This window comes from Ranitomeya imitator, chromosome 2 (genome assembly GCF_032444005.1).
Source record: "Ranitomeya imitator isolate aRanImi1 chromosome 2, aRanImi1.pri, whole genome shotgun sequence".
Classification (NCBI taxonomy): Eukaryota; Metazoa; Chordata; class Amphibia; order Anura; family Dendrobatidae; genus Ranitomeya; species Ranitomeya imitator.
Window position 1 is genome coordinate 746,750,034 of NC_091283.1, and position 22,696 is coordinate 746,772,729.

General features: G+C 42.6%; 1 protein-coding gene across 2 annotated transcripts in view; it reads right to left on the reverse strand.

Annotated features, from left to right (window-relative positions):
• Positions 1-1,294: 1,294 nt before the first annotated feature.
• Positions 1,295-22,696, reverse strand: part of ZSWIM8 (zinc finger SWIM-type containing 8) — a 176,634-nt gene continuing 155,232 nt past the window's right edge. The window contains exons 14-26 of one of the 2 annotated variants that reach the window (XM_069753275.1): positions 18,769-18,867; positions 16,735-16,859; positions 15,557-15,704; positions 14,229-14,378; positions 13,295-13,517; positions 12,906-13,195; positions 12,521-12,744; positions 11,906-12,379; positions 9,900-10,068; positions 9,036-9,212; positions 5,770-5,889; positions 5,245-5,423; positions 1,295-2,247 (exon numbers count right to left, since the gene is read on the reverse strand). In XM_069753275.1, the coding sequence (XP_069609376.1) occupies positions 2,044-2,247; positions 5,245-5,423; positions 5,770-5,889; positions 9,036-9,212; positions 9,900-10,068; positions 11,906-12,379; positions 12,521-12,744; positions 12,906-13,195; positions 13,295-13,517; positions 14,229-14,378; positions 15,557-15,704; positions 16,735-16,859; positions 18,769-18,867 (2,582 nt within the window). In that variant the 3' untranslated portion in view covers positions 1,295-2,043. Of the gene's footprint in view, positions 2,248-5,244; positions 5,424-5,769; positions 5,890-9,035; positions 9,213-9,899; positions 10,069-11,905; positions 12,380-12,520; positions 12,745-12,905; positions 13,196-13,294; positions 13,518-14,228; positions 14,379-15,469; positions 15,705-16,734; positions 16,860-18,768; positions 18,868-22,696 lie in introns of both variants that reach the window. The other variant, XM_069753274.1, reaches the window with a different exon arrangement.

A 22,696-nucleotide genomic window follows, 5' to 3' on the forward strand; every position in this document is an offset into this window, starting at 1 on the left:
AGGAATTGCTCGGTTTCGAGCAACGAGCACCCTAGCATTTTAGTGCCTGCTCATCCCTAATTAGCGTTCTATAACAGAACTTTTTTAAAGTGGGTTATCCATTACTCTGATAACCCCTTCTTTAATGCCATATTCCTCTTTGAAAAATAAAAATACACTATACTCTCTTCCGTACCAGCGTCATGCCGATGCTGTTGACGCTGGGTTTCCCAGAGGCTTGTGTGACATTGTTATGCCACGTGAGCCTTGCAGCCAGTCAGTAGCCACTATTGAGATGTTGTGCCCTCTTCTTCAGCAGAAGGTGTGAGCACCGCAGTTAAATTAGCAGCTGCTGACTGCCTGTAAGGTTCAGATGCCATAATGTCACAAGGGTTAGGTTACACGGGGGAAAATATAGCAGGTGTTGTCAGAGTAGAAGACAACCTCTTTAAAAGGGAATCTGTCAGCAGGTTTTCATATGTAATCTCAAAGCTGCAGAATATAGGGAAAGCCAGATTCCAATGATGTATAACTTACAGGACTACTTAGTGTAGTTTTAATAAAATCCATGCTGCAGCAGTGGTCATAATGTGTCTATCCCTGGGCACCCCTGATTGGCAGCTTCCTGTGTACATTGTTAGGAAGCTCCCAATCAATGGTGGAGGCGGGGTTACACAGACTAGCCTGCCTGCTGTGCATATAAAAACCTAGTCAGGCAGTGATAATCTCCTGTTGATAAAACAATGATTGTATTGAAACTACAACATAGCCTAGTGAGCGACATCACTGGAATTAGGCTCAGTCACCCTATATTATGCTGCTCTCAGAATAAATATAAAAAACCTGCTAATAGATTCCCTTTAAGCACAATAAACAGCAGCATGTATCATTTTTTAATAGAGCCCCCGCCAGTCATAAACTGTGGACATGGTCTCACAGATCAGTGTTTTTCTCAACGTCGGCCCTCATACAATCCTAACAGGTCATGTTTTCTGGATTTCCTTGTTATGAGCCCATGTTCACAAGTTCATTATTTGTAAGCCAAGACTCGTAGTGGGTGAAACTACAGAAGCGGTGAACATGTTTCTATTTTACTTTCCCTCGGATTATTCCACTCCTGATTTTGGCTTACATATAATGATGTAAAATACTGACCGAATACTGAACATGTGAACGTGGCCTTATACTGACATTTCTATCTATTAATATCCAATGCTGTTTTTTTATTTTAACAAAGGGTTAGTCTATTCCACTTATTTTTTTATGACATTTTTGGAGGGATAGTATCTATAAAAAAAATAAATAAAAGACAAGGTTGGTGTAAAGAAAATTTCCTTTTAATTAGGAAACAAAAAATAAGACAACAATGTATCTACCAGAAAAAGAAAATTAAAGGAGGATATTCTGCTTTGAGATGATGCAGAACACACATACTTAACTTTCCCAGTTGGCAAATAACATTCCCCTTTATGTTGCATTAAAACACATACCAAGCCCTAAGGGAACAGTGTTTTACATGTCTCTAAGGCTTCGGAGCTCTGACTATTGGCTGGGAGGAGGGCTGTTTAATGCAAAAGTATGTACTAATAGAAGAGATACAGAGTACGTGTCAAAGAAAAAAGCCAAAATAAATATTTTGCATATGACCGAACATAATGAAGACAAACATACAAATACAAAAGAAACCCTAAATAACAAACATTCAGCAGACTTTTCAGCAAAGTCCCAACCAATAACATCAAAGCCAGGAGAAAGGGTCTTGTAATAGAAGGAATGACACGTCAGACATGTGATCTGTAATGTAATAACTAAAATAGTGTATATATATATTTTATATATATTAAAAAAAATCCAACCTTGTACAAATAGTTCACACAGCGGCAATCAGACCAACGTCATTTCACTGCCGCTTCTAGATCCACAACACATCATAGAGCTGGTTCACAATTTTAGGTTATCCATCTAGGCCCGAGTCTGCAGTGGTGTCTTATCCTATTGCTCAGCTAGAGGTCGGACAGAGCCCTGCAGGTGGAAGCCATGGTTGGATGCTGTCTCTTTAAGGGGTCAAGGAGAGTATGTGGCCATTTCCAGGGACACCCTCTGCCACAGTTCCTTGGTCTGTTTGCCTCGCTTCAGGTTCTGTAGAATGTCATTGAATTGCATGGCTCCTAAAGGGGTGAGGTAAAACGCACTCCTTGCACTCCGGATGGCATTTACAAAGTCATCGTAGTCAGCAGGGGTAAGATGTATTAAACGATGGTGGATGTACTGGAAGAAAACAGAAGTCACATTACCCGCATGCTACAGGCAGTGATATTGGACCCAATGTGTGACTTCCCCGTTTGTGATCCATAGAAACCCATCAGACAAAAATACAAAGTGTGCCATTATACACAAGGCAACATTCACACTGGCATCTGGGAGACTCACGGCACATCTGCTCCTCGTCCTAGCATCAAACATGCATTCCCAATTACCTGCAGCTTAGTTCCACGATTTCATTACTACCTGGAAACTATCAGCAAGCTGGAGGAGACACATCTAGAATGCTGAGGTCATATGTGCATATCTTGTAGTAATGTCTTATGCGTGTTCATATGTCAAAAAACAGTAGGTGTTCATAAATAACCCAAGCTGTGAGGGGACAATTTATTTAATAGAAATATCTGAGTGTTTCGTTGGTTTGACATTTTTCTCCACTTTGTTACACTCCTATAAACTTCTATGTCTGGTCTTTTAGTGTAAAACCAAATAGTACTGACTTTCTGTGGGGGCTAAGGGGTAATGCCACTTCCTTAAGACTTCTAGGCCGTGCAATGCTCCTCTGGGAAAATTAGATATGCAAATTGACTCTTCAGAGATGAACAGAACTTGGTCTTCAGTGCCACCTACTGGATGTAGCAATCCTAAAAATAAATATTGACCCTTTAAGGAGCCTTGCCACCTGACTTAAGATAAAAGCCAAACCAGAATCTCTATTTGCAGACATGTTTCAGGGTTTTTCCCCTCCTCAGTGCAAAGATCGATCAGTTACTCCTTAGAAACCTCTCACACAGTCAAATCAGATGTCTTGTTTTGCACTGAAGAGGGGGTAACACCCCCAAACATGTCTGTAAATAGAGATTATGGTGTGGCCTTTATTCCATGTCCTGTGGCGAGGCTCGTTAAAGGGTCAATAATGACTTTTAAGATTGCTACATTCAATTGGTGGCGCAAGAGTTCAAGCCCTCTCTGAAGAGGCTATTTGCACGTTTAATTTCCCAGAAGAGCATTGCATGGCCTATAAGTCTACTAATACTTGCATATCACCAGCCATAAGGAGAGACGTTACCCCTTAGACCAGTGGTCCCCAACTCCAGGCCTCGAGGGCCGCCAACAGTGCAGGTTTTCAGGATTTTCTTAGTATTGCACAGGGGTTGGAATCATCACCTGTGCAGATGATCACATTACCACTGATGCAATACTAAAAAAATCCTGAAAACCTGCACTGTTGGCGGCCCTCGAGGCCTGGAGTTGGGGACCCCTGCCTTAGACCATAATCAGAGTCCTCTCATACAGCCAAATCAGATCTCTTGCTTGGCAATGAGGCGGGGCAACAACCCATAATATGTGTGCAAATAGAGATTCTGGTTTGGCTTTCATCCCAAGTCATGTGACAAGGCTCGCTATAGGGTCAGTATTGACATTTAGGATTGCTACTTCCAATAGGTGGTGCCAGAGTCCTTTTCCTCACTGAAGAAGCACATTTCATACTGACTTTCCGCATCATGTAGTACCTGAACTCTTTACACATCACTATGGCAGGCACCAGAATGGGCACACGGGTTATATGGACTAATGCTAGGTGATCTGCACAGCAACGCTCGTATGTTAGGTGACAAGTTCATGCTCTCCTTAAGGGAATAAAAAACGTAATTTTATTAAAGTCTCCTACAAATTCAAATACAACCTAAGTGACATCTTCATTTATTAAACAGGATGCTTGCCCAGGAAACAGAAGAAAATAAAGCATTAAAATAATTGCAAGTCATTTAGTTGGGTCTGCAAAAAGATCATGAAATTACAGTTATTCCCAGGCAAACCTCAAAGTCCAGAAAATAAAGTCTTTATAATGGTAATACAAGAATGCTCTCTACAGACCACAGATCACACGAATATGATACATTAAAGGGGGCTGTTCCCTTTCTGTATGAATGCCCCGGCCGCAGGTTATTATAAAGAAACAAACCACGCTGTACTCACATTCCACAGGTCTACCAGCGAGTCTCCATCAATGCCAGACACAGGGAGCGAGTGTAAGACTCTCCACCGGACCAGGGGAAGGTGAGTACAGCCCGGTTGGTTTCTTTATAAAAACCTGTATTCAATAACTCAAGGGGAACAACCCCCTAAAGTACAGCTACACAATGATTAGTAAAAAGAGCTAAAAGTCTATCCAATAGCAAGGAAGCCAGAAACTTGTCCTTCAGTAGCCCCTAGTGGGAGCGCACGTGAGGGATCCTCGGGCCTGACCACACTTCTAGTCCTTCTTCAGGATCTGGAGCAGGAGGTAGCTTTCTAAAGATAACCATTGTCAGCTATATTTAGCTTTCGGGGGCGCTACTTTTTAAGATATGATACTTTGTCTCACAGAGGGTCATCCCACTCTATGGCTTATCTGACAGTCACAGAAAAAAAAATCACCGCCTTTCTGGATTTTCTTCATTATGTATGGATATTAATCTACAGCTGTAAAACTATCAGGTATCAATGACCAAATGTTCCTTGTTCGCCACATAAGTCAGTGACAGACTGGACCCTTCTACTGTAGTCAGTAGGGCCGCACAAGTGTTTCTTCAAGCTTTCTTTGTGGTGGTACAAGCAGCCTAGTTGGCCACTCTTTGAAGTTGTGAATTTTGGGCATCTTGAGCCTGCAGGGCGTAAAGTCCCATATCCAGGACCTTCCTCTACCATACAGGGTTGTCAGACAATTCTCCGAATGACTGTCCAGCATCAAGAATTGAATTCATATTGACTGATATTATGGTTCAATTTGTTTTATGGGAAACATCAGAGGTTGTACATTAATACAAGCAAAGCAGGCAAACAACTAAAATCATATTATTACGACAGTGAAGGAAGGGGTGAGAGGGCCTACATATCTGATTGCAATTGTCACCAAGTATATGAAGACCCTCCCCAGCGTGAAGTCTCAGAATTCGCAGTCTGAGAAATAAATCATCCAAAGCTAATTAATAAAGAATTACACATAAAGGCAACACTCACCTGCATGTAAGACTGCTGGCAGCGCTGCACCAGCTGATGAAATGCAGGGGTACGCAGGTGGTTATGGATGTGGGCAGGGTTCAGCCGCTGAAGTGCCTCCATAATAATCTCCTGCAGGACGAATGGGCTCAGCACGCCTTTGGCTGCCCCTACACAGAACTGATGCACATAATTCACACCTAGAAAAGGGCAAAAAAAAAAGGAAATGAAAATAAATACAGACCAAAGGCACAAATCTCAGATGTGTTAAAAGCAGAACATCCAAGTACAGAGAAACTTAACCCCACGGTGTCCCTTGTACTGTGGAAGTCTACATGATGCACAATGTCACTTCGCCCTGGTAAACAAGCCCCGGCTATCAGCCACTTGCATTCTCTGAAAAGGTCAGTTCGCACTAGATGCATAAACTTGGTCTCATTACTGGGGAAAAAACGTCAGCAATCGAAGATGATTGGTATTCATGGTGTTCAGCCCAAGATTAATAGTCACAAAGTCTGTAGATCCATTATCGGGACCTGTGCTTACCCAACTTAGCAGCTAAACTCAGCAGCCACTTGACGTCCTCGGTGTAAGGGGGGCTTCTGGAGAAGTTGTTGGGGTGGTCGTTGTGGGCTCTTCGCCCCAACATCTCTAAGGCCAGCATTCCTGAGGGTAAATAAAGCTGGTATAAGGACACCGCAAAGACAATAACAAGTACATTATTAGAAACCACAGTTTCAATCCATAAGAACTTATGCACGAGTATGTTGCACCAGCAATGGGCAAGGCAGGAGTGGGTTATATCTGCAAGGGCAAGAACTTGTCCCAATTTTTACTGTGTGTTTCTTCAGTGGTGCAGTCATCAGAACAAGTGGTTGGTTTGTCCTGAAATTACACGCAACTGTAGCATACATGATCTATTATTATGAAAAATGGGAGAATGGATTCTCAGAACTCTGGCCCTTCGGCCCGGTCGGTAACCTGTGACTGCTGATCGGTCCCTTGCCAGTCTCCATGCTTCCCAGTATTCCAAGCGCTTCTTTTAATTTTCGAACAATGACATCACTGAGGCATGATGCACACACGGTGCCACGCCAGACATGCTAATAAAGGGAAGAGATGGGAGGTGAGGGGATTGCCAGGGGTCCCGACCAGCAGTCACAGGTTACAGACCTGGCCGATGTACAGGAATCAATTCTACCATCTCTAATCACTATCTATGGTGACTGCCTCAGGTCTCATGGCATGTATGAGGCTGCAGAGTTCGGTTCAGGTCATGGATGAGTGATAACGGTCTATAAAAAAACATTATCTGGTAATTACCACATGTATTCCAAGCTAAATAAAGTACACAAGAGGAAAAATAATGAAGAGTGTCTATTTCAGAAAAATGTAGCAGAACTGGAGAAAGGACCTGTCACGGGTCACGGTATGTCTGGATTACCTAGGACATGTAAATTTTAGGGAATCTTTTCTTTATCAAGCATTGTTATTCCTCCTGGAATACTAGGCATAGTTTGACTACTGGGTATTAGAGTTCCCATGTTGACATATACTCCAATGACAACAATGCTAATGCCCAGGTAGCAATTCCTTCATGCATTTCCATGAAGAACAGAGGAAGACCCCCAACAAAGGTGCTCCAGGATTTTAATTAATTCAGAAGTAAAACTCCTATGTCTAGAGAGCGGTTATAGCCCCTGGAACAGAAGTGCACCGCTAAGCTGCATTACGGGACAAGCCCTTATTAATTGCCTAAGGGAGCTGCATACATAAAAAAATGTGACTTCCCTCCCGGATGAGCGCCACGCCTGCACTTTGTCTCCCACCGGTGTCATGAAATAAACCAGGTTACGTGACAGCTGCAGCCAATCAGTCGCCTTCACAATTACATCTAATGGATCGCCTACTGAACACAGACTGCATATACAGCTTGTGTGTATAGTGCCTTCTGACAGATGCATTTTTGGATTTACCAAAGATTAACCCTTTCATGGCCGTAACACTTATTTTATTTTATTTTTTTTGTTTAAATCTCACGTGTCTTATGCAGTAATAACTCTGGAAAGCTTCAACATATCACAGTGTTTCTGAGAATGTTTTTTCCTTACACATTGTACTTTATAATAAATGGTAAACTTATCTGGATGTTTTGCAATTATTTATAAAAATATCAGAAATATGACAAAATGTTTAAAATATTAGCAATTTTTCAAACTTTGAATCCAGATAGTCATACCACACAAAAACATTAATAAAAAAAATTTCCCTCATGTCTGCCTTACAACAGCACCATTTGTGAAATGTTCTTTGATTTTGTTAGCATTTTAGAAAGTTTCAATGTAGCCATAATTTTTCATTTTTTCAAGGAAATTTACAAAATTTATTTTTTCTAGGGACTTATCCAGGTTTGAAGTGACTTTGGGGGTCCTATATACTGGAAACCCCCGAAAGTGATACCATTTTATAAATTGCACCCCTCAACATATTCAAAGTTGCTTTTGGGTAGTTCATTAAAGGGAACCTGCCACCCCCAAAATCGAGGGTGAGCTAAAGGTACCGTCACACTAAGCGACGCTGCAGCGATACCGACAACGATGTCGATCGCTGCAGCGTCGCTGTTTGGTCGCTGGAGAGCTATCACACAGACAGCTCTCCAGCGACCAACGATCCCGAGGTCCCCGGTAACCAGGGTAAACATCGGGTTACTAAGCGCAGGGCCGCGCTTAGTAACCCGATGTTTACCCTGGTTACCAGCGTAAATGTTAAAAAAACAAACACTACATACTTACATTCCGCGTCTGTCCTCCGGCGCTGTGCTTTCCTCTGCACTGTCAGCGCCGGTCAGCCGGAAAGCAGAGCGGTGACGTCACCGCTGTGCTTTCCGGCTGGCTGGCACTGACACAGGATGCAGGAAAAGTGCAAAGAAGCACAGCGCCGGGGACAGACAGCTGAAGGTAAGTATGTAGTGTTTGTTTTTTTAATGTTTACGCTGGTAACCAGGGTAAACATCGGGTTACTAAGCGCGGCCCTGCGCTTAGTAACCCGATTTTACCCTGGTTACCAGTGAAGACATCACTGGATCGGTGTCACACACGCCGATCCAGCGATGTCAGCGGGAAGTCCAGCGACGAAATAAAGTTCTGGACTTTCCTCAGCGACCAACGATCTCCCAGCAGGGGCCTGATCGTTGGTCGCTGTCACACATAACAATTTCCTTAACGATATCGTTGCTACGTCACAAAATGCAACGATATCGTTAACGATATCGTTATGTGTGACGGTACCTTAAGTCCACTGGCATCAAGGGCTTATCTACAGCATTCTGTATTGCTGTAGATAAGCCCCCAATGTATCCTAAAAGATAAGAAAAAGAGTTGAAGCAGACTCGATCCAGCAGTCCGGACGGCTGTAAAGCAGGTCTTCCAAACACACGCTCTTAGCCTAGGAAAGTAGCCACTTCTGATACACTGCAGAAGTGGCAGATAACCTAGGCAACAAGTAGTAATGTATAGAATAAAAAAAAATCCCTGTGTTCTTGAGAATTGAGAGATTTCTAATAAGAGTTGAAAACTTGCTTGTTTTTCCAATCACTTTGCAATTCTAGCCATTTGTGATGATGAGACACTAGTGACATGCTTATGTTGTTCCTCAATTTACACAAGAAGGTATGATGATGCTTTTTGCTGGTATCTTTTCTAATACTAATATAGCTTTGGGAATTTTTTTTCATCTAGTGGAAATAAACGCACGCTGAAAGTGAATCTCCTTTCTTGGCGGCTGAAGCACAAACTGTACAGACATTTACTTACCGACACGATACGCAGAGTGGAGGTAGTGCAAACCCTGTGGACTGACAGGCTGGCTGTGCTGCTCATCCTCCGCCGCAGGGAAGCTCCCTGTTACCAGCTGTGCGGGTTGGGTGGTTAGTGTTGTCAGATTAGTGCCTGGGATTGCTGGAAATGTAGTCCCCGTGTGAACGCTCCCTACTGGTATCAAAAAAAGGGAGTCCTTTTTACATCATATTCCCCACTTCCTTTATGTTACCCAAAAGTACAACAAATCAGGAGACAACCTTGACACTGATACCCTGAATTAGGTAGTCTGTCCCAGATTTAGACTGCCCGTGGGTCAGATAATCTGACAGGTTCACATTTATTTTAAAAAAAAAAAAAAAACACCTAGATGTCTGCATTGTTGGAAGAATCACCCTGAATTTGCAATTGTGGCTTCCAGGAATGTATAATGATACTTGAAAAAAAAAAAAAACTAAACAAAAAAAAAAAAAATCACATTCAAAGTAAAAGGAAAGCATACATAGGACCGTGGATGTCACAGTACAACTTAAATGTCCCCAATGAGAGGTTCAACCACACTATATTACACAAGATAAATATTTTATATTACGGAAATTAACGTGGGATTAATTGTTGAGGCCTGATAACGAATGTGGTCCTTGGCCACCAAACCCTCGCATGGATAACTAGAGGTACGGTATCATCTGCTGGAGACGGTTTGTAAAGTAAATCTGAATTGCTGCTACATATCCCTCCTGCTTAATGTTTCTGCAGCGAAGGATGACAGCAACATCTAGTGGTAAGAGCGGGACACATTCACAATGGTGGGGAACGATTATTCTACATGTTAAAGATGGTGGGCGATTGGGGCTTACTTACTTGCTACATTAGATGTTAGCGACAGTCCTGCTTCAGTATGATAAGGGTGGACAGCAATCTGTGTCATTGAAGGGACAGGGGCCCCCGGAAAGGACACAGCCGTGGCTGCAATAGAAGGAGTTGTCACCGTGTATGGATACTGGGCACCGATGAACGCTGGATGAACGCCCTGCAAATAAGGGGAAATTACAGTCATTAGGCACCAGCTGAAGGACGCAGTAATCAACTGATTACAATGCATGTGCCATGTTCAGAAATGGTTTCAACAAAAACTAGAATTCACCACTAGACAGGATTATAAGCAGTGCTGTGTGTGAGAGGACTGCACATTGTTGTCTGCCAGGCCCTGTGGCAGGGAATATGGAAGCCTGCGGCCCCTATAGGTATAATACTTACAGGACTATTTGTTCACACTGCACCTGGTACCAGTAGTGCGCACATTGTGGAAACCAGCCAAAAACTGCTCTGGAAACACAGTAAGTGAGCTACCTCATGTACTGTGGCATGTAAACGTTTGGGCACCACTGGTCAAAATTACTGTTATTGTGAACAGTTAAGAAAGTTGAAGATTAACTTATCTCTAAAAGGTCTAAGGTTAAAAATGACACATTTCCTTTGTATTTTAGGCAGATATATATATATATATATATATATATATATATATATAAGGATATGTTCTACAAATGGATAATGATCCTAAACACAGGTCGAGATCCACAATAGTCTACCTCAAAAGACACAGGCTGAATGTTTTACAATGGCCCTCACAGTCCCCTTATCTGAACATCATTGAAAATCTGTGGCTAGACCTCAAAATAGCAGTGCATGCAAGACGACCCAGGAATCTCACAGAAAGAAGTTTCCATGAAATAATGGATGAAAACCCCTCAAACAAGAATTGAGACACATGGCTGACTACAGGAAGCATTTACAAGTTGTGATACTTGAAAAAGGGGGTTCTACTAGGCATTAACCATGCAGGGTGCCCACACCTTTGCATTGGCCCATTTTCCTTTTTGTAATTTTTAAAATGTAAAAGATGAATTTTAACTTTACGCCTTTTAGAGATCATTTCATCTTCAACTTGCTTAACTGCTCACAATAACAGTAATTTTGAAAAGGGGTGCCAAAACTTTTACATGCCACTGTATATCCAATGTGGCAGGAAGAAAAGCCTCCCGACTTCCTCAGACACAGCATCGCTTGGCTCAGCTGATCGATCCTGCGTCCTCTATGAGAGAGCCACTACCAGACTCATCTCAGGGCTGAATAAATGGAAACAGACTGGATCCTTCTCTCTCCAGATATTATCTGTCAGGGAAAAGTCAGGAGGCGTGGGTTCGGCTGACGACAATCTATAGTGTATGGGAGCCTTAACATAGGATTAAAAACAAAGTTGGGATGACCAGGTCCAGTAATGAAAGTGGATTTCTATAACTGAACACTTCCTGATTTAGGTTAGAAAATCATGGCCCAAAATAAAGCCAAGTGAACTTATACTTAACACCAAAGTGACATTCTAGATATCTGTGCACTCCAAGCTTTTTAGCTTTAATAACTACATTTGCATGAGGTACATATAAAACATCATGGATCAAAGTTTGGTGTGTACATTGCTCTGACTTTAAAATTTTCCCACAAAATATATTTATTGTCTGGGACCCTTATGGATCATTAGAAAGGCAGATACTGATCCTCTATTCCTTAATAATAAGGTTGATAGAATGGTTAATAGTGCATTTTACAGATCCATTCATTGTCTATAGGTCTGATAGTGAAAGCCCAGTACTGAGCTCCACTATCGCTGGCTCTCCCATAAAATAGAATATCTCCGCTGCACTGTAGGATCATTCCAACGTTTATCTTGAAAAGTCCAATTGCAATAACCCAAATGAAGATAACACAAGGATACACGAATATATTACGCATGGCCACTGACAACCACCCCACCTATAGATATGACCTAAGGACTATTTAGTGCCATGCGTCTCCCCCATGTTGCTTACCTGTGTGTACAATGCTCCAGGAACCGGGAAGACTGTTGGCTGTGGGATTTGCTGGCGAGGGATTCCAATGTACTGAGGATTACACACCGTGGGTATGTGTGTCTGTAGAGTAGTATAAGGGTGTAGTCCCTGGGTGTGGGCATGAGCCATTGCAGTATGCTGCTGGTAGATAGTGGACCCGACTGATATCACAGGAACCACAGTTGCAGCCGTCACTGCAGCTGCCACGGTCACAGTGGAGGTATCTGGTATTATCCTGCTGTCTGTCAGTCCGCGCACCACCTCCGGCACAGAACGAGCTCCTCCTGTACTGCAGCCAGTAGCGCCTTCTCTTTGCGCCGGAGTGCCACCCACCATCTGCTCATACAACCAATACCACTGATGAGCCACTTCAAACAAGACTTCTGGGTAAACACCTCCTCCTTTGGCTGCATCTTCCACGGCCATGCACGCCTTCTCCAGCATCAAGTTGTCCTAGGAAGAGAAACAGATTTAACGATTCCCACCATCTGACCTAAAACAAAAAATGCGAATTTCCTTACGGTATTATAGTTCGCCTCGGGTCAAGGAATGAAAAGGTGATGGTGAGCTAGATGGTAAATCATGCATTCATACCTGCTCCTTGCATTGTACCAACGCTCTCTGGATCTCGTTGGGGTTCAGGGCATGTGCATGAGGGAGGCAGCTCAGAGCCAGTTCTGCAGCGGCACGGACCATATTGGAATCTCTTGCTCTGGAAGCCCTGTCTGCCAAAGAGGCCACCTCTGGTGGAGTGAGATGGCCATCCCAGCACTCCACCAGAATATTTAGAGCCGCACTTCCAATCTCCATTGCCTGTCCTGGAATCCAAAATTAAGTTGATGAGCAGAAACAAATAACAAAACTAAGATGTATAATGATGTGTGATACAGAAAACATGGCTGCTGCCCCAAAATTGGTTACTTTGCTCAATACTTTCCAACCATACTAAACATTTCAATAACCCATAAACATCTCTCACCAGTTATCCAGGAGACGTGGGAAGAGTAGGTTCTAGACAGCCAGTTTGGAGACACAAAATTGTGTAAGCCCAGGGCATAGAGACCTATCTCAAAGGCACAGAGGTGCAGGTTGCGATGGGGCCCTTGGTGTCCACCGCTGGAGGAGGGATGTGTAAAAATGGAAGTACTGCTGTTCCCACCAGCTTTGATGAGGACAGTCTTGGCGAGCTCAAAATAGAAATGGGCAGCTGCTTCAGAGGGTTGATTAGGGACATGGGGAGCATGGCTCTCCAGACGACGTCCTTTGTATCTAGAGAACAGACACAATCAAGTCATTTATTCAAAATATTGTTATCTCAACCAACAGAAAGATATGTATTTTACTGACGCATTTTACTGTGGCAGTTACCTTCCGACTTCTACTGTCTTGGCTCTGGCTCCACCACTTGCCCTCCTGCTCCCACTAGATGATGATGATCCAAGTGAGTCGCTTGAGGAGCTGCTGATGCTGTCACTGTCCTGTCCCCGTCCCCAGGGAGTCGCACCCCAACCTCCACGCAGTGGACGGCGACTAAGCGTTGGGGAGCTGTCAGATGTAGTTTCTGGTGCGCTGCTGTCGATGCTGGCCATTCCTTTTGTTAAAAATTATACAAAAATGTGAGAATTAAATAAAAACTCTCTCTATAGTAATGTCACCATTAGAATGTGACAGATTTCATCTTGTGAGCACAGGACATTAATTATGCTACTGTAGTGAGTACAGTACGCAGCCATCTCTAGAGAAACCCCACATATCTGTATTGTGTGGGCACGGAGGGCTCCTGCCTCTATGTAGGGAGAGTGGCCACTTACATTTTCATTCACTCCGCACATGTCGGGGTTATATGGCAGGAGCACACACAGATCCTTACCAGCTGTCATCATGAGCCGCCTGGAGTTAAAGGGGTGGGTGTTCCAGTCTCAGACATTTACGGCGTATGCCATAAGTGAATGAAAAAAGTCCCACCTCCGAGTCCTGCACCTATCTCTAAAACAGGGCCCAGTCTTGCACCAACATCAATGGCAATGTAGGTGAGCTCGTGCGGCTCTTCATTAACTTCTAGGACAGTTCCCAAAATAGCAGGAAATGCTTGGGAATACCTCTTTAAAATAAGGAGAGTTAAAAAAATAGGATAGCACTACTTTCTACTATATTACCCAGTGGCCCGAACTAATTTCAGTCTCATAAAAATACATGAGACAGATGTCAACGTTGACGCTTCTAGAGGCTTCACTGTAACCGGTAACTAGAAGCATCTATAATACAATGTAGTAGACGTCATGGCTGACTGAGTGGCAATTACCTGTGTGCTTTTTTTTCTGACGCACTGGTGAACCCCAACATCTCCCATTATATCCTCCTCGGTTTCCCAAGGCAAGGCGGCTTGGAACTTTTCCTTCCTGTTTGTATACTTGTGCTTCCACTGGTTCGCTGCTGGATTTCTGGGAGCCATCTGTAACACATACATACAACACTGTTAACACAGGTAATGTGTAAAGCCCACTCAGAATACTTAAAGAGATTTGGTCAGCACAGAAAGACTGTTCAAACCAAGTCCTGCCACCCGATGCTTGACGGTGGGGACAGTCATTTATTTTATACCTTCCCACCTGCTCCTTTTTCTCTAGCCCTTCCCTTTTCTTTGAGTGACAGCTCTGGCTTCCTTCATAGCGCCAGAAAAGGGAAGAGATGGAAGGAAACCAAGCAGATGGGAAGGTGTACAGTATATACATGATAGCCCATGCACTTGGTTTGAACAGTCATTCTGTGCTGACAGAGTCCCTTTAAAGCGGTTGTCTGGTGAAAACAAGTTATCATTTATATACAAGACAGATGACACCTTACTGATCGGTGAAGGTCTGACCGCTGAAACCTGCATCAACCACCAGGGAATATTTATCCCCTTACAAGATGGAGCAGCAGTTTGGGCACCTAGCCAACTCTCCATTCATTCTCTACAGGACTGCCAGAAGATCACTGGTGCCGCATAACAGAAGAATAGAGAGATGGTCAGGCATGCGTACGTCCACTCCGTTTTAGGCAGGATAGAAGTGCGCCTTTCTGGCGTTCGGTGCAAGTCCCAGGGGTCAAATTCCACAATCTATAAGTGATCACCTATCCTGTGGATAGGGGATAGCTTGTTTTCATTGGACAATACCTTTAACTGTGTTACTCCAATTACTAAGGAACACTTGCAACTGAGTCTAGGTGCTACTGGTTCTCCATGCAATGCGGAAGACACCAAGCTGGCGTAGAGAAACTTATGGGCCAGCAATGTTCTCGGGTAACACGTAATCTAATGAGCTCAGTATTTCTTAGAATAAAGCTGCTTCTTATGCACTGATTCTTGTGATTTCGACATGAAAAAAACGAGAATTAGTCAGAGCATTTGTGACCACTCATTCTGGACACAATAGGTTGGACGTTCTGGTAGGGGAATCAAAAGACCACCATAAAAAATATGTAACTGTAGCACCAGTAACATTAACATCTTAGAAATTACAATGGGCAGGAAAAACAAAAACAGCAAGGTGAGTAAGGTACCCTGCGCGTTCTTCTCTGAGAAGTTTTCAGCGATCCCTCCGTGGACTGCAGTGGTCACACCTGGCTGCTGGTGAGTGGCAGGGCTACCTGATATTAGAATGGCTGCTGTGGACTGGGACGCATGCTTTGAAGGAGATTTTTGACTGGTTGCTGTTGGTTTACTGGAAGAATAGAAGGAGCTCAGAGTCTGAGGTTTGTGAGTTTGACTTTCTCGATCCAAGAGTTTGTCCAGTATCTGGAAATTGGGGGAGGAATACAGAAAAAATGTATTAACAAGGTGAATCCCTAAGAACACATGCTTCAATGGCATATTGCAAGGATAGGTCATCAGATACCGATTCATGGTGGTCTCACCTCTGACACCCCCACCAATCACTATAACACATCATACATAACGTATAGCAACCCAGCAGCCCTCCTGTATTTGCCCCAGGTGCCCCCTGTGCAGAGCCTCGAGGAGTCTGAGCCTCTTTAAATTATGTTCCCACAATGAGTTTTTGATGCTGCGCAACAGCGTCTTCTAGTTCCAGGAAAGTGGTGAATAAGATAAATAGAAATCTGCTGCTCACTCTTTTCACGTTGTAAACTGCCCTGCGGTGAATTTTTTTAAAAATTCGTAATATGTCAATTCCTCTTGTGGGAAATATGTGTTTTATTAGCAGATATTCTTCATAGCCTTAAATAAAATGAAGAAAATTTGCAGGAGGTGCTTAGCTAACATTCTGATTAGACTGTATGACGCCCACGGTCATGTCACGGAAAACCTCATAGTGGTCTTTAACCTTAAAGGTGCGTCAACCAGTGCCTAAGCGATCCTGCGTCAGCAAGGTGGGCGACCCTGACACCCTACAACACCCATGCTGCAAGGCAAAGGTAATGCACGAAAAACACAAGTAATCCGCACACGACTATCAATAAAGTTTTAAAATTGACAAATATCAGGAAGTTGTCAAAAACAGTAGTTTCATTTAAAGCAAGACATAAAAAAAATAGCGCAGTTGAAAAAGTGTGATAAAAACGCAAGTAAAAACAAAAAAGCTACAAAAAAGGCAAATAAAAGGGGCAGAACTGCTGCAGAAAATCAAAACCGCATCATAGGCACGTGGTGCATTCCCCATTATTCTGCATGCACCATGTCATTAGTAATAGAGGCTGTAGAGCGGCTTTCTAGTGGAACAGGATTCCTTTTCCCAAGCTGGATAGTAAGGGGCACAGAGATGGTCAGGTAGTGAATGTAGTGCTGTTGGCGTCAGTCTTTTCAGTACCTTTTTCAGCTTGGATTGATCATCTTTGTAGGTGATCATTAGAGCTAGCGCCAAATCACCCTTCTCTCTTCTCGTTCCCTCACACAGTAAAGGATGCTCTGCTTCGCTGACTGTTGTCTTCATGCCTGGGCAAAAGAGTCAGAACACAAGCCATTACAACGCTTATACTGGTATATACCACAGGAAGTACAACAGGGACAAGCATTTTGAAACTGATAATATTCTCTGTGATATGTGCCATCTGCTAAATGTATGCAGACAGAACAAAAACTCATTACATCAACAGCCTGGACAACGTTCCTGTCTGTGGGGTCGCTGGTACATTCAAAGTGGAAGCGAGACATCTCCCATTATCGTACATGGGGAGAAACACAAGCCTGACTACTGTGTCACACTGGCATTTTCTTACATTCATTCTAGTGATCAATGTCTCTATTAATCTTCTCGAACATCTTAACCTCCTCTCTATAAAATTAATATTTTCCTTTTCTTGTTTGTGCTGCTAATATTTGTGTCTTAAAGATATCTTATACATGCATTAATAGTGTGCCATATCACAAAGGAGCCGCCATTGCCCATCACGGCCATGATCACACGTTCCGGATACCACACATATGCACTATTTTAGAATACTCTCCCTCCACGATGACCTCTGCCATGATGGCTGCACGCTCATTAAAAGCTTCAATACAATTCTAAACAGTCTGACTTAGTCTATTGCTGCCAGTGTTCACATGGCCGGTATGAAAATTACAAGGTTTTTGGCTTTGTTTTTTACATATAGTGGGATGAAAAATGTAAAAAAATATATATATATACTGTATATACATACGTGTGTGTGTGTGTGTGTGTGTGTGTGTGTGTGTGTATATATATATATTTTTATATATATATATATATATATATATATATATATATATATATATATATATATATATATATATATATATATATATATATCAAACCTTTAACAAAATACATTTAATATAAAAAAAAAAACATTTAAACAACACCACAAAAAGTGGATGGAGAAGTGTGGTATTACATATAGTGGTTATTTTAATGAGTGGCTGCCCTTCTAATACATGGACAGTCCTGGAGCTCCTGACAACTATTTTGTGATGACAAATTCCTTTAATTGTAAAGACAATGGATGGTTAACGGAAACTTCCCCGACTACTGAGCAGAGGTCTCAGGAGCGAAACCCACAACAATAAGCTGACTGCAGCCCGGCTTCATTTCAAAAAGTTGTCCTCTTTACGGAAAGTGCAGACGCCCATGAAATCTCTGTGCAGTGGATCTTTCAGCAATGAGAATGCTGCAGACTTAGGTAGTCACAGTATACTCCGTTTTCAATTTCTGCTACATATACATAAATATATATACGGTAAGTCAGTTTCAAAGCCCCATCGCCCATCCACATGCATGTACTGCACTTTCGCAGCGCTCAATCCGCTGCACAGCTCAGCAGCCAAACTGCTACATTTGCTGTAAGTAGCCCATACATGTGGAGACCCCATTTTCCATTTCCACCTATTTTCCCAAAATTTTTAAAATTGTGGCGCTTATCACGAAAGGGACACATACATGTGCATGGACATCAAAAACAATGAGGAGAATCCCTATTTTTTATAAAAATGGATTCATTTATCAGAAGATAGCTTAGTAAGTATATTAAGAGAGTCTACCATTGCCAACCAATAAGTATTAATAAAGCGTGCCCAATAAATGTAGCAGCCATTAGCTGGACCTAATCATTTCCATACCACGGACGCAGCAATTATAGTTAATCATGGTTGTTATAGTTTAGATCGTTAACAATAACAGTTACATCTATGGACAGCCACCATAATACTGCTGCTTTTATATGCAAAAAACGAACCTATTATGTGCCTGTATATAGTGCTATAAGTACGTACTTGTTTTATAACTCAGGCACAAAACCGCTGGGTTGTATTATACACAAATGTGGGGAAAGAATTAAAGAGCAAAATAAACAATTACATCTGTGAGGCCATGACATAAATTACATACCAAGCGCAGCAACAGCTGCCTCGAAGCCCAGCTCCTCGTCCCCAGGCATCTCATTGTTACGGTTACGACTTGGAGGACGGGATCCAGTTGGGGATACCACTGCAAGACAAATAGTCACAATCACACAGCTGTAGTGTATGCCGAGCACCGACACTGCACGTAGCATTCACGTCCTCCCTTTCTATGCTTCAGTGTAATCATATGAATATCTTTATCCAGAGAGATTTGTTATGGCCGTCATACCGTTCTTATCCTAAATAAAGTATTTCTGTTGTTACATTTAATTCTCAAGTCCGGCTTATTTTATTACTTTACATTTCCATTGTTTCTAAAGGGAACCTGTCACCCTCAAAATCGAAGGTGAGTTAAGCCCACCGGCATCAGGGGCTTATGTATAGCATTCTGTAATGCTGTAGATAAGCCCCCGATGTTACCTGAAAGATGAGAAAAAGAGATTAGATTATACTCACCCAGTGGCGTTCCCGCTGCAGTCCGGTCCGATGGGCGTCGCGGTCCGGGGCCTCCCATCTTCTTACGATGACGTCCTCTTCTTGTCTTCACGCTGCGGCTCTGGCGCAGGCGTATTTTGTCTGCCCTGTTGAGGGCAGAGCAAAGTACTGCAGTGCGCAGGCGCTGGACCTCTCTGACCTTTCCTGACACCTGCGCACTGCAGTACTTTGCTCTGCCCTCAACAGGGCAGACAAAGTAAGCCTGAGCAGGAGCCGCAGCGTGAAGACAAGAAGAGGACGTCATCGTAAGAAGATGGGAAGCCCCGGACCGGACCGCGACACCCATCGGATCGGACCGCCCGCGTGAGTATAATCTAACCTCTTTTTCCTCATCTTTCAGGATACATCGGGGGGCTTATCTACAGCATTACAGAATGCTGTACTTAAGCCCCTGGTGTCGGTGGGCTTAGCTCATCTTCGACTTTGGGGGTGACCGGTTACCTTTAAGCCCAGAGATCCACTTTGAATATTAGAATGAAATAAGGTTCTGATTTTTGTTTCTACAAAACCAACAGTGTTTTCATTTGTGCATATGTACATTAGAGTTAGGAAAGGAAACTAAATGAAAAACTATAGATTTTTTGTAAAATGTGTTCCCACAACAGCCCAAAAGGAGTCAAGAGGAGTAATGCATTCCATAGACAGAATGAGAAAATGTGAACTGCAGTAATAGATACAAGTTTGGAGACTGACACAAATTTTGGTTTTCACAAAGATTGGCATTTATGTTTTTATAGTGGAAATTTGCATGATGTCTAGATTATTATGAAGAGTGACCAGATGAATCACAAATGTTGATCAATTATTGGATCATCAAGAACTTCAAAGAGAGAAGTTCACTTGCTGTGAAGAAAACTTCAAGGTCCCCAAGAAAGTACAAAAAGTCTCCTAAAGAGGATTCAGCTATGGAATTGGTTTAACGTCAGTGCTGAGCTTGCTCTAGAATGGCAGCTGTCAGTGCATCTGCACGCATAGTGAGGCCAAAGTTTGTGAGGCTGGCCTGGCGTCAAGAAGGGCAGCAAAGAAGAAAATATTCTCAAAAAAAAAAAACATAGCTGGGCAGACAATCTGCAGGAAGTACATTGGACTGCAGAAGTCTGGCTAAAGCTATTTTCTCAGATGAAGCCCCTCTTCACGGTGTTTGTGACACCTGGAAGAATGATTGCCCAGAGAAGAAAAGTCGTATGTCATCATCAGTTCTGTGTAATACAAACAGTGAAGCATCCTGAGACCATTAATGTGTGGGGGGTTTTCATCCATGGAGTGGGCTCACTCACAAGTTTGCCTAAGACCACAGCCATTAATAATGAATGGGATCTAAATATCCTCCAATAGCCACGTCTTCCACCCGTCCTGGAGCAATTTGGTGATGGAGCACCACATCAAAAGGCAAAAGTGATAACTAAGTGGACTGGTTAGAAAAAACATTGAACTTTTGAGACCGGGGCCAGGAAACTCACCAGTTCCCTATTCCAGTGGGAACCTGTGGTCAATTGTCAAAAAGCGGGTGGCCAAACAAAAATACAGAAATTGTGTTAACCTCTGAGAGATGATTAGACAAGAACGGGTTGTCATCAGGTAGGATTTGGACCAGAAGCTGACGTCCAGGTTCCAGGAAGAATTGCAGAAGTCTTGAAAAATTAGAGTCAACCATGTACATATCAAGTCTTTGCAGAAACCTGATGTATTTGCACATAAAGGTTTAAAACCTTATTAAATTTTTATAATTTTACTTTAGCAACCATAGAAACATCTGAGTAACACGGAATAACACTGAAGAAACAAACTTTGTGACAATCAAAATTTATGTTGGTCTCAGAACTTGGCCACGACTGCTTTTTCATAGCCCCTAGTGAAGAACTTATGGTTGTAGATGTGTTGGTTGAATTAAGAAATAAGGTAGTGATTCTATGACCTGACTGTAAGGAAAATGATTCTTCTGTCTAAAACCCATTGTCAGCAAAGAGTAAGCATGAGCGACCCAGTCTGGCCTCACTGAGCAACCAAATAACTTGTCAATTGCCAGCAAGCCAATTCTGACCCTGTGTAATAACAATTACTGATTTCCGGGAACCCTAACCACCCAAGACGTTGGGAAGATCACGAGTCTTACGAGGGACGTCCCCAAGGGACATTGGGAAGTGCAGGTGTGTAAATTACAACCTTTACAAAAGTTTTACGACGCTGTAGTGTCTGCTGTATGAAGTGACATGCAGCGGAAATGGCATCCACAACGCGCTGCTGTAATACACAATCAATTTTCCACATGTAATTCCTCTGGAAAAATGTTTGAAGTATGCAATGTGACATTCAGGAACGTACTCTAACATCTATTGCTCTACGATAATTGTGTCTAACATCAAATTGTAAATGTGCCATTCTAACGCCTATCTGTGCTTAGTCATAAAAGAAGTAAATGAGAAATCAATGACTTTCCCTTGATAGGATTGTACTGGTCTTTGGAAAATGGCTAATAACAGAGTGTAAATGATGTTGCAAAAATGGTTAAATAGAATTATTGAATCTGGATTAGATGAAAACAAAGCTGCAAACATTTTCAACCAAACATGAAGTAACTCCAGTTCGGTGCGTAGTCTGTTACGCCCTCTTGTGGACACGGTGGTTAACACCATAGTCTTAAATGGCCTTTTACATGTAGAACATGTATATCAGTCCAACAAAAAAAATACATGAAACTGTGCTAAACCCACAAACTATATGTCTTAGTAGAAGGAACCAGGAGTCTGCTGATGGATCCACTGGTTGCTGGTAGAGAATGTATTTACCTGCAACATTATACCTTAACAGAACAAAACATTGGAGACACATTGGGCCATCAACGAAAATATAACAGTTTCATTGATATGTATTAAAATTCCTTGTAATCAAACACCGAGATCCAAATTAGCCCCTTAATGACCGCCAATAAGTATCTTAACTGACCTGAGATATAAGAGAATAGCCTCCCCATACAGATGACAATCCAGCATCTGTCGGCTGTACACTATAGCTGACAACTTGCTGCATCAGCCACGATCAGTATTGGCACCGTCCAAATCTGTTTAACCCCTTAGATGCTGCTGTCAATAGTGACTACATCATATAAATGGTTAACAGATCATGATTGTGTGGTCCTGATGTTTGCCGTGGCAATTCACGGCCAAATAGCGGCCTTAGAGTCTGACGGCTGTTGTAACCTGTTCAGAAGTTAGCGGCATTTAGGTGGTAAAAATACACATTTTCATTCCTGTCATGCCACTTTGCATTAATTCCTGTAAAGCACCTGAAGGGTAAATAAAATACCTGACTGCAGTATTCAATATGTCAGGGGGTGCTGTTTATAAAATGGTATCACTTTTGGGGGTTTCACAATTTATGTGACCCCTGTCGTCACTTTAAACCTGGAGAGGTCCCTAAAA